The sequence below is a fragment of the Festucalex cinctus genome, chromosome 6 (genome assembly GCF_051991245.1).
Source record: "Festucalex cinctus isolate MCC-2025b chromosome 6, RoL_Fcin_1.0, whole genome shotgun sequence".
NCBI lineage: Eukaryota > Metazoa > Chordata > Actinopteri > Syngnathiformes > Syngnathidae > Festucalex > Festucalex cinctus.
Window position 1 is genome coordinate 710,421 of NC_135416.1, and position 17,080 is coordinate 727,500.

Consider the following 17,080-nt stretch of genomic DNA (forward strand, 5'->3'; position numbering starts at 1 on the left):
TGGTGGATGTGCAATGACACTTGATTCTAGTACGGACCTGAACTCGGGAGTGAGGTCGGGCTTGAGGCCGTAGAAGGCGGTGGACAAGGTGAGCATCCACCTGGGCACGAAGCGGCCATCTTTGCAGTCCAGGTAGGGGGCGCCGGCCCAGCGGACGCCGCTCCGGCTGCTCACGTAGCTGTCGCCGCGACCCCACTTGGGCGTCTCCAAGGTGCTCAGGTCGTTGAGCAGGACCCTCTTTGCGAGGGCGGGCGGCCGGCCGGCGTCCGGGAACTTGAAGCGCCGGAACCAGCCGTCGTCCGGGGACGGGGACGGCGGGTGCAGGCGCTCCCACGTCTTGGATAAGTCCTGGAGAAGGACACTGGGCGCTCCCGTGGCGGGGGGGCCGCGGCCGGCCCGGAGCACCAGCTGTGGGGCGCCGCCGCCGGTCGGGTCGCAGTCGAAGGTGAGCAGCGCCTGCCGGACTGGCCCGCCGGCCTCCACGAGGGCTCGCACCAGGGCGTGGTACCACTCCATGTCTTCGGGAACCGAGCTCTCGCGCAGGTCGCTGGCCTGGAAAATCATGTTGAGGAAGTTGGCCGCGTTGGCCACAGCGTCCAGGGCCGGCCGCAGGGCGGCGCGCATGCCGCCCGGAAGCGGCCCCGGCTGACCGGGTGGGCTGTAGGCCCGAGAGCAGCGCGCTTTCCCCACGGCGGAGGCGTCCCCCGTGTACAGGAAGGTCTCTGCCGGCGACCAGTCGTCCTCTGGCTGAGCTTCTGAGGTGTTTGCCGAGCCACCCGGAGGATCCGTCGGGTCCGTGGAGGTGCCCGAAGGTTCAGGCGAGCTGGCATTGAACGAGGTGCTGGCGTTTGCCAGAGCTCCTGAAGACATGTCCGCCGGCACTTGACATCTGATGAATGACGGCAGTAAAAAGAAAACAAGAGGAAACATTCTGGAAGCTTCTCTAGGGACGTGACCACCGCCAAGGATCACATGATGAGCGGAACTTGGAAGATCATCTGCACGATCTCATTGTCATCCTCAGGGAGGAAACTCCGAGCTTCTTTCTCTTCAGAACTATCGCCAGGAGCCGAAAAGGAACCTCCAAGTTCTCCGACGGGTCTTTCGCCTTCTCCTTATGCTTCTTCTTCTGTTTTCAGATCTATTTCCACGGACCGAGGAGGAACCTCCAACTTATTCTTCTGGTCTTTCTCCTTCTCCTTGAGCTTCTTCTCTTCCCAGATGTATTGCCAGGAACCGAAGAGGAGCCCTCCAACTTGTTGTTGTTGTTGTCCTGTGATCTTGTGCCGTTCTGTCGCCTGTTGCTCCAAGCACTTCTCAGAAGCTCTGACCGCGACACTCATCCATCCCTCGGCTCTCTCTCTCGCTCCTTTTTTTAATTTTTATTTTTTGTCCCTCGCTCCCTCCCTCTCATCACACAGGGTGCTTGCTCAAAGGTGATGAGAGTGAGAGGACATCTGCTGTGTGTGTGTGTGTGAAACCAGGATTAAGCTGTGCATCATTTGGGATTAACGCATCCAACATAAAGACTTGCTGGATGCTCTTTTTACTGTGCTCGCCATATTTTTCTGAAGCGTGTGCATGGAGCGTGTGTGAGGTGTGATGTAGGCAAAAGAAACCCTTGTATTGGTAACCATGGCAACGGCTCTCCTCAGCCGCACGATCACAGACACACAAAAACTTGCACATAAACGGTGATGAAAACGCACAGGTTTTTAGATAGGCTAATTTTTAGTGTCACGCGTTTGTTTGTCATACATCACCATGACGTCATAGAGAATGTCTTCTTGTGGGGGGAAAAAAGATTGTTATATTTCAATGCTCGAGTCCGGTGTACATTAGTGGGAAATGTTTTTGTTCCGTTTTGTTTTGGGGGACCCTTTGCCGCCAACCGCCATGGCAGAGCCAACAGCGCCCCCAACTGATGCATGCGGTTATTGCAGATACTTAGAACTGATTGGCTGTTCAACCGGAAGTAGTTTGTTTTGTTTTCTTCATTCAGTACTTTCCATTTAAAATCAAGAATCAAATAGAGCGAACCAGTACCATTCAAACGTGAACATCAAACAAAACAAAAAAAGAAAAGAAACGCTAGGGAGTAATTATATGTGTCAAATTAAATATGTTACATTCAACACAAGCAGAAACAGTCTTCGTTGCTTTTTTTTTTGTTCTTACAATATCTAATTGAAAAAACAAAGCCTGAGTTCGTTAATGAAGGCCAAAAAAAGAAGGCTTAATTCCCATAAATTTACACTTATGTATGTGAAATTTTTGCCAAAATAATAAATTAACCAAAAACACCTTTGCTTTGCTTTTTCCATTTCTTTCAACAAAACCAAAAACAAATACATATAAAGAGAAACTTCTATAAAAAAAAAAACATGTTATAAAGTTCACATAAATACAAGGTTTTGCTTGCTTTCTTATTTGTGGAATGTCCTACAGACTTAATTGTCTGACTTCATTTTCAAACATGGAAAAAATAATTCTCTAGTCTACGGTGGTCTCTGCTTATATTAATATGAAAAGCGTTTTTACATCTAGACGGATAACTATTGAAGCCGAACTGTATATTTTCAAACGGAGAGAAAACTGTGGTTCTATAATAATGAAAACAGAATTATACCGGAAGTAGTTTGTGAAGTCCTGGCTGACCGCTGTTTCCGTACTTTTGCTGTCATCTGGTGGACAAAAGCTGAACTGCTGCTATCCGCTGGCTTTGTTATCATTTTTTTTTTTTTTATGTCGAACAATATTTTATTTGAATGTGACTCCACAGATAAGCACATAAAAGGTCTTTCAGAAAGTATTTTTTATTCTTTCTAAGATTGTATTTATTTATTTTTATTCAATTCTAAAAAAGCCTTTTTAATACATTTTTTTTATGACTTCGAAAACGAATTACTGTGACCGCCCCGCAGAAAAATGTGTAGGCTACGTGAATATCATTTGAGGAAAAGATGGATTCGTGTGCTCATCATCGTCATCGTCATCGTCCACGTCACGAGTGATGCTGAGCGTGAGGGCGGGGCCTGGATGGAGAGCAGCTGCTGGGGGTCGCTCCGCCCGCCTGCGTTCACTTCACTGAGCCGGGGGGACTCGATGATGTCGGAGGCCTGCCTCCGCCTGCTCGCCGCCGCGGGCTAAGCGCTCCTCCGCCGCCGCCGCCGCCGCCGCCGAGGATGAACGCGGCGGCCGACGTCACGTCGTCTCCTTTTTCGGCCCTTTTGTCTCCGGCCCCGCTTCGGCCGCTCCGTCTTCGTTCGCCGCCTCGCGCTGCTCTTTCGTCGCGATGTGACGCTCGCGCGCGCCGTCCACAGCCACAATGACGACGAGCGACGCGCAGGAAATGTCGCCCGACTTCGTGCTCATGCGCCTCATGGTCTCCGCCGCCGAGGAGGACCGCCCGGACGCGGACGGCGGCGGCGGCGGCGCCGCGCAGGTGGCGGGGCTGGGCCGGGGGGCGCTGCAGGCTCACAAAGCGGCCTTGGAGCGGAACAACAAAGCCCCGGCGACTGCACCTGACCGCCGAGGCCCGTCGCGGACGCCTCCGAGGCCGCAGAGCCCCGGATGCGAGTTCGGCTCCGGTCTGCGGCCTCAGCTGCTGGTCTTCTCGGATCTGCTGCGGAACGGGGACGGGGTCTTAGAACTGAACCAGCAGAGGACTCCACTGGGCTCGGACCCGCACAGCCCGGGGGCCGCTTGCTCCGAGCCAAACAACAATGGGACCCCGGAAGAGGTACGGCAGCCCGAGCAGGATCCACCGGACGGAACCTGCCCCGGGACGCGTCCTCCGGTCCCGGGGTCTCCGGGGCGTCGAGGATCTGCGGAAGTGTTCCACGGACACCGACTCCTGTCGCCGTCGGGGGGCTCCACCCCGCTGGCCGTCATCGACCGCCGATGGACGTGCGCCGGCCGGGACCGGGAGGGAGCCGTGTTGGAGCTGGCCCGGAGGTTCGGGGAGCTGGGGGTGGGCGCGGTACCGAAGATGCTCCTCAAAGCGGGCGAGCTCCCGCACTGCGCCTGCCCGGCGGGTGAGGAGCACGCCGCCGACGACCCGGCGGTCACCAGCGACGCCCTGTTGGTTCTGGAAGGGCTCGGCAGCGACGACGTGGCCGGGCTGGGCCTAAGGGACCAGAGTCCGGACGACCCGGAGCGGCACCGGCACTTTTTAGTCGGTGCGAAACCACAAGTCGATGACAAAAGCAGTTCCTTCCAGGCGGAGGAGGAGGTCAGCGGTGGGAAGTCCTGGCCGGCCGACCCGGCACCGCAGACCTCCACCCCACGCAGGAGGCCTGAGAGGTGCGCCAAGACGCTGAGGGCGAGCGCCAAGTCCCAGAAGGGCTCGCTGAGGGTCCGCCTGAGCAGGCTGTTCCGCACCAAGAGCTGCAGCGGCTCCTCGCACTTGCTGGACCAGGACCGCATGAGGACCCCCGTCGGCGGGGGGCTGGCGGGCGTGCACATGAGCGCATCTGGACCCGCGCTGGACTCGGACAGGTGAGGGCAACCGCCATGCTGCCCGAATTTCATTGCATAACCCTGAAAAAAGCAACCTGAAAAAAAGACGCACAAAACTTGTCAAAAATGCAGAAACGAAGTTCAGGAGGAAAAGCCGAGTTGAGTTTTGTCCGAATTCTGAAAATTGTTCTTGCTTCTTGCTCAGCGTGGATCACGAGGCGGCCAGCAGCAGCGGCCGCGGCAGCAGGCTGAGCCGGGCTCACAGTGCCTTCTGCCCCGCCTCCTTCACCGGTAAGCTCACCTCATTGGCCGCGCGCGCGCAATCTCTCGTCCGTCCGTCCGTCTAAGCGCACTCGTCTGTCCGCTCCGAGCGCAGGCGAGACGGTGTCGCTGGTGGACGTGGACATCTCTCGGCGAGGGACGGCCAACACGCCTCACCCGCCCACGCCGCCGCCCCCGCCGCGACGAAGTCTCAGCCTTTTAGGTACTTCCTGTCCGGCTCCACTTCCTGTTTCCTTGTGCTTGCATCGCTGTCTCGTCTCGTCTCGTCTCGTCGGCCACGTGGATGTCACTACTTCCTGTTTGTCGCCATTTCCTCTTTGTCTCCACTTCCTGTCTGTCTGTCTTTACTTCCTGTCGTGTGTCTTTGGCTACTTCCTGTTCCTTGCTCTTTCCTGTTTCTTAGCTTTTGCTTCTGTCTCTACTTCCTGTCTGTCTTTACTTCCTGTCATCTGTCTTTCGCTACTTCCTTGCTCTTTCCTGTTTGTTTTACTTTGTCTGTCTCTACTTCCTGTCTGTCTGTCTGTCTTTACTTCCTGTCGTCTATCTTTCGCTACTTCCTGTTCCTTGCTCTTTCCTGTTTGTTTTGCTTTTGCTGTTTATGTCTACTTCCTGTCTGTCTTTCTTTACTTCCTGTCGTCTGTCTTTTGCTACTTCCTTTTCCTTGCTCTTTCCTGTTTCTTAGCTTTTGCTTCTGTCTCTACTTCCTGTCTGTCTTTACTTCCTGTCATCTGTCTTTCGCTACTTCCTTGCTCTTTCCTGTTTGTTTTACTTTGTCTGTCTTTTTTTTTTTTTTTTTTTTTTTTTTTTTTTTTTTTTTTTTTTTTTTGAAGAGCTCAGAATTGTTCATTCGGTAGTCTTACCGATTCAACGTCTTGTCATCATTGCTCTTTTCCTTTTTTTTTTTTTTTTTTTTTTTTTTTTTTTTTTTTTTTGTGTGTGTGTATGTGTGCGTGCGTTTGCGTGCGTGCGTTTGCGTGCGTGCGTGCGTTTGCGTGTGTGCGTTTGCGTGCGTTTGCGTGCGTGCGTGCAAATACGTATAAATTTATACTCATTCATTCACCTAAAACCTTATAAATATCCCATTACCCTTCGCCTTAACCAGGTACTTCAGAATCTTGCCAGAGTCGTGAGATTTAAATGGTCAGGAGACCAGAGAAAAGGTCAGAAAAAAAAGAAATAAAGAGAAAAGAAAGGTAAATCAAAGTGACATCCAGCACCGACCAAACACTTCCTGCCTTCCCCATGATTACAAAATCAAAGTCTTACGCCAACCCCGGAAGCCTCTAAATTCCAGCAAATTTAGCGAGATCTCAAGAGCCCAGAGGAAAAACTAAAGAGAGGAAGGAGGGAAGGATCGATAAGGCAGAGTGAGATCAATAGAAGCCAGTACATCCAATCCATCAAAGTGAAGTCCAGCACCAACAAGACCCCTCCTGCGTGGTTACAAAACCGGAGTCTTATGCCAACCCCAGAAACCTCATACTTCTAATAAATTAAGATCTCAAGTGACCAGAGGAAAAACTAAAGAGAGGAAGGAGGGAAGGATAGATAAAGAAAAGTGAGAACCACAGACACCAGCACCAACTGATTCAAGGGGCTGTGGGAGGGAGAGGGTACTTCTGTTGAGTTTCAGTAGATGCTGGTGCGACGGATCTGGCATGCATAAGGACCACCACCAAAGAGAGAAGCCGTCAACCGCGGTCCAGCAAAGCGAGCACCCCCCCCCCCCCCCACCCCCCCCGGAATCCCCAGGCCGCGGCAGCACCAAGGCCACCCCCAAGCCACCCGAGCGGACACCGGTCAGCGAGCCGACCCAGATACCCGGAACACCCCCGCCCCAGCCCCGGCCCACACCCCCGAGCCCAAGGCCGCAGAACGAGGCCCAGCGGGCCCCCACAGCGCCCCACCGGTCCCCAGCCCCCATCCCCCCACGACCCCCCCGCACCCCACCCAAACCCGCCATCCACCACGACCCAGGCCCCACCACCCCCGACCCCCAAACCCCCGAACACACCCCGACCCCCAGCACCCAACCCCCCACCCACCCATACCTCCACCCCCCCCCCAAACAAGCCGCCCCCCCCCGACGGCCGCCACCCCCCCCCCCGCGAACCCGGCCCCCCGCGAGAACCCCCCACCCCCCCCCGGAAACCGGCACCGGGCAGCAGCGCAGAGAGGGAAGATGTGCCCACCCCACCTCCAGCCGCGCGAGATTTGCACCGCGGCGGGAGGGGGGAAGCAGAGGAGGAAGCACCAGGGGAGAAGGCGGGACACCAGAACACCGAGCCCGGTGGGGAGAGGCCCCGGTCGTCACGCCAGAGTACAAGTGACACCTAACCCTGTTACTGAGTCCGCCAGCTCGCCGACTGGCGAGCTCTACCCTTACACCGTGAATGTGGCCCCACCCAGTGTATATACAAGTGTGTGCGTGTGGTGCATTAAAATTGGGAGCAGGTGAGTCGGAGCAGAGGGAAAAAATTTCCCCTACTCCGACACACCCGTATCCCCCCCCAAAAAATGAATATGTATATGTGTGGTGCATTAAAAAAGGGAATGGAGGGACAAAGTGGTGGGGCAGGGACACAAATGGGGGGGACCACAGCGCTGCCAGGCACTGCAGTCCATCCCCTCTGATGGCTCCCCGCCCCAACTCACCCCTCCCCTTGGACGTGAGGTGCATTAAAATTGGAGGGGAGTTGAAGGGTGAAGACGGTGTTTCCACCCTTCCCCACCCCACCAAGAAATGTGTTGTGTGCCCTATGTGTATATTTACAAAGTGTATAGTGCAAGCTAGTGAAGTGAGTAAGAGGAGCGACCAGCGGGGCCTCACCCAACCCGGCGGGTGTAGGTGGCACGCCCGCCCCCCAGCACCCCCACCCCCCGCCGCCCCCCACCTCATCCACCCGGCACCACAATGGGCGGACAGCCAGCGCAGCAGGGCTACCGGACAGCCCACCAGCCACCGGGGCCCGCCCGGGGCACCAGGAGTTATACCGGAGCGGGGCAGGCCCCAAACCCTCGCCCGGCCCCCGGAGCCCGACGCCCGGGCCGGGGAGGGAGCCCCAGGCCCAGGGAGAGGGAGGGGGAGGGGCCGCAGGGCAGACAGGGAAGGGGGGGGGGGGCGGGGGAAGCGGGGAGAAGACGACAAGAAGGCGAAAGGGCGGCTGCAGGGCAGGAGGCGGGGGGGGAGAGGAGGAGGGAGGGCGACAAGGGAAAAGGGACCGGGAGGCAGAGGAGGATGGGCGGGAGGAGGCGAGGAGGGAGAGGCGACGGGGGGGAGGAAGGGGGAGGGGAGAGGGAACCACGGGGCACACCGGAGGCCCACCCACCCCGAACCGCGCCGCCGGGCACGGAGCAGCGGACCGCGCCGGGACGGCACCGCCCCGGGCACCAGGGGAAGCACCCCAACACCGCACCCCACAGGGGGCCCAGGGAGCGGCCAAGACGCAACCGCCACCGAGCAGACAACGGGGGGGGGGGGGCAGAACCACCCCCGCCCGACCACAGGGGACGGCGTCAAGAAAATTGACTAATTAGCATGCAGTAACACCAAGTGTTGATGCTTAGTGCCCACTAGAAATAGATCTTAAGGAGTTATTGAGTATAGTGTCGTATAGTGTGGTATGCTCGAGCCCACTAGCAGCAACTAGGTTCCTGACTATATAAAAATAAAAACAATCAGATACAAAATACCAAATACAGGAGCAGCGAAAACAGAAGTTGTAACGATGTGGTGGCTCTCGTTAACAGGCAGAATCTTGGCAGGATTAAGTTGCCAAATTGAGATTAAAATATTCTATGTACATAGACCATATTTGTTTAAATCTTGATACTTGATTTTTATTTAAGGCAGAGATTTTTTCCATTGAGATATAATTTATTAGTAAGTTTAACCAGTGGTCGATATTTAGAGATTGTTTATTTTTCCAATTGACAAGGATTATTTTTTTAGCAATAGTAAGGGCTATAAATATAGATTGAGATTGTTTACATGGTCGCTCAGTTATTGTTAAGTCACCTAGTAAACACAGTCTTGGAGATAAAGGAAGCCTACAGTTTAATATATCAGCGAGCTTTTCCAAGATTTTAGTCCAGAAATGCAGCACTGGAGTACATGACCATAAAGCATGAAGATAAGTATCGGCAGTGTTTTGTGAGCACTGGAGACAAATGTCGGAGTCAGAGAGTCCCATTTTTTTCATCATATATTGTGTAATATATGTTCTATGAAGTATCTTATATTGGATAAGTTGCAAATTTGTCTGTTTGGTCATTTTAAATACATTTTCACAGATTTGGGTCCAAAAGTCTGGTTCCGGAACTATAGACAAGTCTTTTTCCCATTTTAAAGTCGGTAAATACGTTTTATTTGTGTATAAAAATAACTTATATATTTTTGATATTTTCTTTATTGTTGTTGGAGAAAGCTTTATAATATCTTTAGCTAAGACAGGCAGTTGGAGCGTATCTTGAAGTGTTGGGATTTGTTTCTTAACCATATTTTTAACTTGCAGATAATGTAAGAAATTTCCCTTTTTTATTTCATATTTCTGGACCAAGTTTGTATATGATATAAACTTATTATCTGAGAAAAGATGATGAAGGTGTGTAATTCCTTTCTGCTCCCATAGGCTTAAATGGAACGACTGATTATTAAGTTGAAAGTCGGGGTTATGCCAAATGGGAGAGAGCCCACAGGGCGCCAATTGGGAGTTTGTAATTTCTAATGCCTTCCACCAGGCAGTCAGGGTGGCGGCTATCATTGGGTTTTTAAAACAATTATGTCGTCTTATTGATTTTGTAATAAAGAGTAAATCTGACAGTCTAAGATTATTACAATCCTTCTGCTCCAATTCCAACCAACAGTTAGTATCTCTGTTGGGTTGTGTCCATAGCACAAGATATTGTAGTTGATTAGCTAGATAATAGTACATAAAGTTTGGTGCCTCTAAACCTCCTTTAGATTTACTTTCCTGAAGAGTAGATAGACTAATTTTGGCTTTTTTTTTATTCCAATAGAATTTTATGATAGCAGAGTCCAGCGATTGGAACCAGTTAGACGTAGGTTTAAATGGAATCATTGAAAATAAATAATTAATCTTTGGTAAAACTTTCATTTTTATAGTAGCTATCCGTCCTATTAAAGAGATCGGAAGATTATTCCAGCGCTCCAGGTCACTACGGATACTATCCAATAATGGTGAAAAATTTAAAGAAGTTAATTCAGTTAACTTAGGTGAAATTTTAACACCTAAGTATTTTAAATTACCTGTAGGAAAGGAGTAGTGTGGATCCTGACTTGTAGGATTCCATGAATTTTCTGTAATAGGTAATAATGTTGATTTTGTCCAGTTAATAGAGTAATCTGATAAGTGAGAGAATTTAGTTATTAATTTAAATGCTTCCCCTAGCGAAATAGCAGGTTCTTCTAAATAGAGTAATATATCATCGGCATATAGATTAATTTTATGTTCTATTGTCCCGGAGTGGATTCCTTGGATCCGTCTATCCTGACGTATAGCTAATGCAAGCGGCTCAATAAATATAGCAAATAATAAAGGAGAAATTGGGCACCCTTGTCTTGTTCCCCTTTGTAAAGTAAAACTCTGTGATGTAATCCCATTAGTAGTAACTGTAGCTTTAGGAGAATCATATAATATTGAGACCCATTGAATGAATGACTCCCCGAAGCCGAATTTATTTAAGACAGCAAAGAGGAAGGACCAGTTAACTTTATCGAATGCTTTTTCTGCATCCAGCGAAATAACAACTGCCTTTTTATCATGCCGCTGTGACACACTAATCAAGTTAAAGAGTCTCCTAATATTATTAGTAGAATGACGACCTTTAATAAAACCTGTTTGATCACTATGAATAATTGTCGAGATTACCGTCTCTAATCGAGATGCCAAGGCCTTAGCGATAATTTTAATATCGGTATTAATTAGTGATATCGGTCGGTAACTTGACGGGAGGGTAGGGTCTTTTTCTGGCTTTAATAAAAGTTTAATTGCTGCTATATTCATATCTTGACGTATATCACCTTTACTTTTAATTTCAGTTACTACTCTTAGAAATAATGGAGCAAACATTAACCAGAAATGTTTAAAAAATATAGCCGGAAAGCCGTCTGGACCAGGTGCTCTGCCATTAGGCATACTGTCTAAAGCACGATACAACTCATCTATAGTAAGCGGGGTATCGAGAATATCTTTATGTTCAATAGATAACTGAGGTATATTTAAGCTGTTTAGGAATTCCTCAATATATTCAGGGTTAGGTCTATTAATTTCTGTGTATAGATTTCGATAATAGTTATAAAAAATATGGTTAATTTCTTCTGGTGATTGTGTGCATTCACCATTTATATCTTTAATAGCCGTTATAAGAGATTTTTCCCGATTCCGTTGAAGTTGATTTGCCAGGAATTTACCTGATTTATTATTATGTTCAAAATTATTATATCTCAACTGTTGTATTATAAACTCTGTCTTTTTAGATAACATGTTATCTAACTGTATTTTTATATTCTGTAGTTCTATCCATATTTGATTATTTGGGTTTAATACATATTCATCCGTTAGTTGTTTAATTTTATCTTCCAGGTATTTTTCTAATTTTTGATCCTGTTTCTTTTTATAAGTTGAATATGATATAATTTTCCCTCTAATTACCGCTTTCCCTGCTTCCCAGAGAAGAGATGGAGATATATTTGGAGAGTCATTTATTTCCAAAAAATCTGCCCACTCCCTTCTAATAATTTTATCAAACTCTACGTCTTTCAGTAATGAGATGTTAAAACGCCATATCGGGGGAGGTTTAAAGGTAGAGTCAATTTGTAGAGTGAGGGAGACTGGTGCATGATCACTTATAATTATAGAATGTATTTTTATAGCAGTTTTATCAACAATAGAATTATTTGTAAGGAAAAAATCAATTCTTGAGAATGATCGGTGCACAGCAGAGAAGAAAGTAAATTCCTTCTTAGTTGGGTTTTGAAGTCTCCAGCCATCGCTGAGGCCAAAATCCTCCATATACTCATCTATTACTTTAGCGGATCGTAATCGCCTTGTATATATCGTATTATTAGAACGATCTATTAACGGGTTCAAGACCGTGTTAAAATCACCTCCAATAATAATAGTAGAATTTGTTGCTAAATCGAGTAACCGAGAGAAAAATTCATGGAAAAAATCAGGGTCATCATTATTTGGGGCATATAAATTACCAATTGTATATACTTTATTAAATATAGTTACCTGGATAATAATATATCGGCCCTCTAAATCTGTTACTATATTATTTAGAGTAAAGAATAAATTCTTATGTATAAGTATAGAGACACCTCTTTGTCTACTATTATAGGAGGCAGAGTAAACTTGACTAAAATTTTTATCTATAAATAATTTTTCTTCTGATTTTTGTAAGTGGGTTTCTTGTAGGAGACAAATATCTGCCTTAAATTTTGAGAGATGGTCTAAAATTTTTATTCTTTTTGCCTGGGAGCGAGCGCCACACACATTCCAGGAGACCAGAGCTAATTTCTGCATACAAGCAATATAGACTCAGTCTTATGTATACATCTATATAAGCTGCTTATTAATATTAACATATTGTAGGATAGCAAAAGAGTAATTAGGCAATTTATATAATTTATATAAAGAGAGAGATAGCAAGTAGATAAGTATAATAGTGAAGAAACGTGGGGGGAAGTGAGTGTGAAGGAAATCTGTGGGGGATTCAACATAACAATACACCAGTAAATGGTGACCTAAGCGAGATTATTATTATTATTATTAATTTATTTTTTTAAGAATATATTTCTATATTATTATTATTATTATTATTATTACTTTATAGCCTATGCATAATATAAATTCATATTCTATTTCGTAACCCATTATCCATACATATACATACATATACATATACATATATATACATATATACACATATACATACACATACATATACATATACCTACGTCAAATAATCACACAATGCTCGGCTCTACCAATTGTCAGTTAGAACAGCCAAGGGGTCGAGGTTGGGTTTCGGAATAGCTGGCCGTCGATATATAATTTATCAACGACCATCGAAGTCCGTTTACCCTCCTGTCTATTTTGTTTCATGATAGGAAACAGTACTTTTCGCCGCGCGTTTATCTCTCTTGGGAATTGATCATTCATCCCGAAAGATGTCCCTTTGAGCTCCCGTCCTTTACTTTTTACCAATTCTTTATGTTTAAAATGTTCGAACTTAGCAATAATAGGACGGGGCTTATTGCCCTTACGAGCTCCGAGCCGGTGTACACGGTGAAAAGAGATATTATTTACCGTCTCCTGTGGGATCTTTAGCGATGATGTCATGAATTTTTTTATCTCACCCTCTGGATTATCTGGAGAATTTTCGGATATACCTGAGAATATTAGATTTTCCCGCATACTACGGGATTGAACATCTAAGACCGTTTCCTTTAGCATTTTATTTTCCTTTTTAATCGTCTCCAACTCGGCTGTGACAGCGACGAGAGAGGAGCGTAGCTCGGAGTTATCGCATTGGAGATCGCTTACCTGTTGGCTAACGAATTCCAAACTTGCCTTTAATTCTTTGACGTCCTCGCGGATAAGACAGAGGACGTCAAGTTTTTTATTTATGGAATCCAGCATACTCACCGATACGTCGGCGGTTGCTAAATCGTCCGTGTCTGTTGACGAGTCATTTTTCCTTTTTTTTTTCGAAGGATTATCCCGACTGGCCGCCGGCTCATCCATCGCGCAGCTATAAAAATGATCGTCAATAAAACGTTCGAGGTCGTCCACACTGGATAATATTTCCGATCTTTCTTAGAAAAGAAAAAAATCGAATTTATCTAATCATTAAATTCGGGTTTAATTAGAAATATAAAGCTAATTCTATTTTAGCAGCAGAGCGCCGCCATGTTAGATTTTCCCAGTCTCGCTACCGGTCACGCGATAGTCACAGCATCTCGCGATGGGAAATGTAGTTCCTCAATCCGTCTATTTTTCTGTCTCACTTTGTCTGTCTTTACTTCCTGTCGTCTATCTTTCGCTACTTCCTGTTCCTTGCTCTTTCCTGTTTGTTTTGCTTTTGCTGTTTATGTCTACTTCCTGTCTTTCTGTCTTTACTTCCTGTCGTGTGTCTTTTGCTACTTCCTTGTTCTTTCCTGTTTGTTTTGCTTTCGCTGTCTGTCTCTACTTCCTGTTTCTCTGATTCTTGTCTTTCTCTACTTCCTGTCTATCTGTTTCCTGCCTGTCTCCGCTTTGGTCACCTGTTCTCCCTTTTTTTTTTTTTAAGAAATAGAATAAACTCTCATCTTAAAAAATGATCAACTCATCATCCAATCAGAGCGTCCATGCATACATAGTATACTATACTATAAAGGTACATAAATGTGTTTTCATTTGATAAAAAAAGTTTCAAATGTTTTAGCGCATCTTTGTGCAATATTTTACAACTCTCAAAATGTAATTGCTAAAAAATCTACTTTTGACTACTTTTACTATTTGGAATCAACACCTCCCTCTTTTCCCTCACTTCCTTCCTTCCGTCCACATTTCCTTCCCTTCGCATTCTTCCCGTCCCAACATTTCTTTCCTCCCTCGTCCTTGCCGCCGTCTGCGTCAGACGGCATCTCGGGTCCCCCGTCGGGTGGCTTCCTGTTGAGCGTGATGGGCGCGTCCCTGCAGTCCCTCCCCCTGCCACTCCCCCCTCCCAATCCTCCCTCGCACGCCGCCATGCAGCACAGCCTCAGCCTCAACGGTAAGACGCGACACCAAGGCGGGCTCGGGACAGATGTGAGCAAAAACCGCATAAAAACACGACCGCTAGTAAGTCGGACAGGATGGGACAGGACAGGAGTCGTGATGGAACAAGTAGCAAACAGAACAAGGGCTGGAAGAGATGGGAGAGGACCGGGTGGGATGCCACGGGGACAGGACATGACTAGACAGGATGGGATAGGACAAGACCGCACGGGGCTGGACAGACTAGGATAGGAGGAGACGGGCGGGACAGGACAGCGGTAAAGGGCCAGACGTAGCTTCACCGTGTGAAGAAGGGATGTAACGAGGAGAGAATAGGAGAAGAGGGGACAGGACAGGACAGGATAGGATAGATCAGGACAAGACTGGATTGTAGAAAGAAAGTGAGCTAGACACTGCTGCACAATTTGAAGAAAGGATGGAACAAGTAAGAAATAGGACAGGGATAAGGGCCGGATAGGATAGAATAGGACAGGACAGGATGGAATAGGGCAGGACAGAGTGGGATGGGAGGAGACATGCAGGACGGGACAGCAGTAAAGGGCCAGATGTCGCTACACACGTGTGAAGAAGGGATGTCAAAAGTAGCAAATAGGAGAGGACAAGACGGGAGAGGACAGGGTGGGATAGCTCAGGACAAGACTGGATTGGACAAGGCTAGTGAGCCAGACACTGCTGCACAATTTGAAGAAGTGATGGGACAAGTAGTAAATAGGGCAGGGAAGGATAGGATGAGAAGCGTTCCGGATAGGACAGGACAGGACAGAGATAATGGGCCAGACGTCGTTTTATATTTTTGAAAGGACAAGATGGAATTAGTCTAGATGAGAGAGGACAGGACAGTTACAGCCTGACGACCGGACACTTTTTCGAGAAGTTACATGTGCACTGATCGATCGGATCGACGCCGATCTCCTTCCATTTTACTTTGAAAAATTCTGTCCGATTGGAAGATTGAGGCTTCATTCAGGCTAGAAAATTGTGATCGATCGGCGCACGTAGCAAGTAGCAAACGGTCGTATGCGATGAGCGGGTGGGACAGGACAGGATGAGACAGGACAGAGCTTACAATAGTGGCAAATAGGGCAGGATGAAACACGACAGGCCCGTTTGGAAGGGCACAGGACAGGATGACACGAGACGGGACAGAACAGGACAGAATGAGCGCTCAAGCCTTCTGCGTGTCGTCCCGTTTCAGACGCTTTCCTCCGGGCGCTTCCTCGCGCCAGCCCGGCGCCGGCCGACGCTCCGCCCGCCTCCAGGCAGACGGCGCCGCCGCCGCCCGTCCTGTGCGCCCTGCGAAGGTCCGAAGCCGGCAACTTCACTGCAAGTCTCCGAGAGCTGGAGAAGGTCTCGCTTATTGACTTCTTCATGATTTTTTCAAATAATTACTCTCCATGTATTTTTTCTGACAAAACATGAAATCATCTGCAATTGTTGCTGTTTTGCGTACAGTACGTTCATTTCGATCGTGTCTCGTCGAGCTGCGGCAACTCATCGTTCAATTGATAATTAATCGGTTCGTTGTTGAGAGACTTTCACATTTTTGCAATTTCAGCCTGTCAACAATAAATATTTTTCCATTTCTGTCATTTGAGCCATTTGTTCATTTGGCTTTTTTCAAAATAAAAAATAAAATGAACATTTTTGCTGAGCGATATCAAGGACCAAGCCAGTCAGTGCATCAATCAATCAATTTGTTTGTGCTTTTTCTGAGCTGTCAACTTGTCATTATGTCCAATTTTTTGGGGTATGAATAATCTTCTCTTTTTTTGCGTACATGTTAATGGATAACGACTTATAACTCATACCAATATATCTGTGTACTAAAGATGAACATGTTTTGTTTATTTTCTACTGATTATTTTTTATGTTAGTAAGAACAACTTATTAGTATAATATCATGATACAAGTATGAGGGAGTTTTTGTACTTTTTCTACTCCTTTTTGAACATGTCAATTATGATCCACTTGTCACATTTTTTTCCTTTTCACCTTTTCTTAACTTCAACTTATATTTTATACTTGTAACGTGTTCATGTATATATATTCAATAAACCAACCAACCAATAAAATAGCCATAATTTGATCAGGGCGTATCTCTAAGTATGCGTTTTTCTATGGGGGAAAAAAATTAAATGTTCTTGAAAAGAGAAAAATCACTATTTCTAGGAAAATGTAATCATCTTTACATATTTTTCAAATACTCTTTATTTTCGTCTCTTTTTTTTTTTTACTACTTTTTATTGCCATTCAGTATTTTTTTTTTCAAGAAACAAAAATATATATGAACTCATTCATTGCCATTGACGGAAAAAGAGGTCAAATGATGCATTTTTGCAGTGAACGTGATAATCGCCGTCAAAATGATGTTTATCGTGGTAACTATCGTTGCTGTGTTTGTTTCCCGCCCGCAGTGCGGCTGGTACTGGGGCCCGATGAACTGGGAGGACGCGGAGATGAAGCTGAAGGGCAAACCCGACGGATCCTTCCTGGTCCGGGACAGCTCCGACCCCAGATACATCCTCAGCCTCAGCTTCCGCTCGCAGGGC

General features: G+C 47.2%; 2 protein-coding genes across 4 annotated transcripts in view; one reads left to right on the forward strand and one right to left on the reverse strand.

Annotated features, from left to right (window-relative positions):
• gpr179 (G protein-coupled receptor 179) overlaps positions 1-1,770 on the reverse strand; it is a 13,466-nt gene extending 11,696 nt beyond the window's left edge. Inside the window, exon 1 of the mRNA XM_077523819.1 lies at positions 38-1,770. Within this exon, the coding sequence (XP_077379945.1) occupies positions 38-930 (893 nt within the window). The 5' untranslated portion in view covers positions 931-1,770. The remainder of the gene's footprint in view (positions 1-37) is intronic.
• Positions 1-17,080, forward strand: part of socs7 (suppressor of cytokine signaling 7) — a 23,212-nt gene that overhangs the window by 1,263 nt on the left and 4,869 nt on the right. For 2 of the 3 annotated variants that reach the window (XR_013283867.1, XM_077523821.1), the window contains exons 2-7: positions 2,925-4,500; positions 4,667-4,752; positions 4,838-4,945; positions 14,392-14,526; positions 15,727-15,878; positions 16,946-17,080. The exon at positions 16,946-17,080 is cut by the window's right edge and continues 34 nt beyond it. Coding sequence is in view for 2 of the 3 variants with exons in the window: in XM_077523821.1 (XP_077379947.1) it covers positions 3,329-4,500; positions 4,667-4,752; positions 4,838-4,945; positions 14,392-14,526; positions 15,727-15,878; positions 16,946-17,080 (1,788 nt within the window). In the remaining variant the exon portion in view is untranslated. The remainder of the gene's footprint in view (positions 1-2,924; positions 4,501-4,666; positions 4,753-4,837; positions 4,946-14,391; positions 14,527-15,726; positions 15,879-16,945) is intronic. The other variant, XM_077523822.1, reaches the window with a different exon arrangement.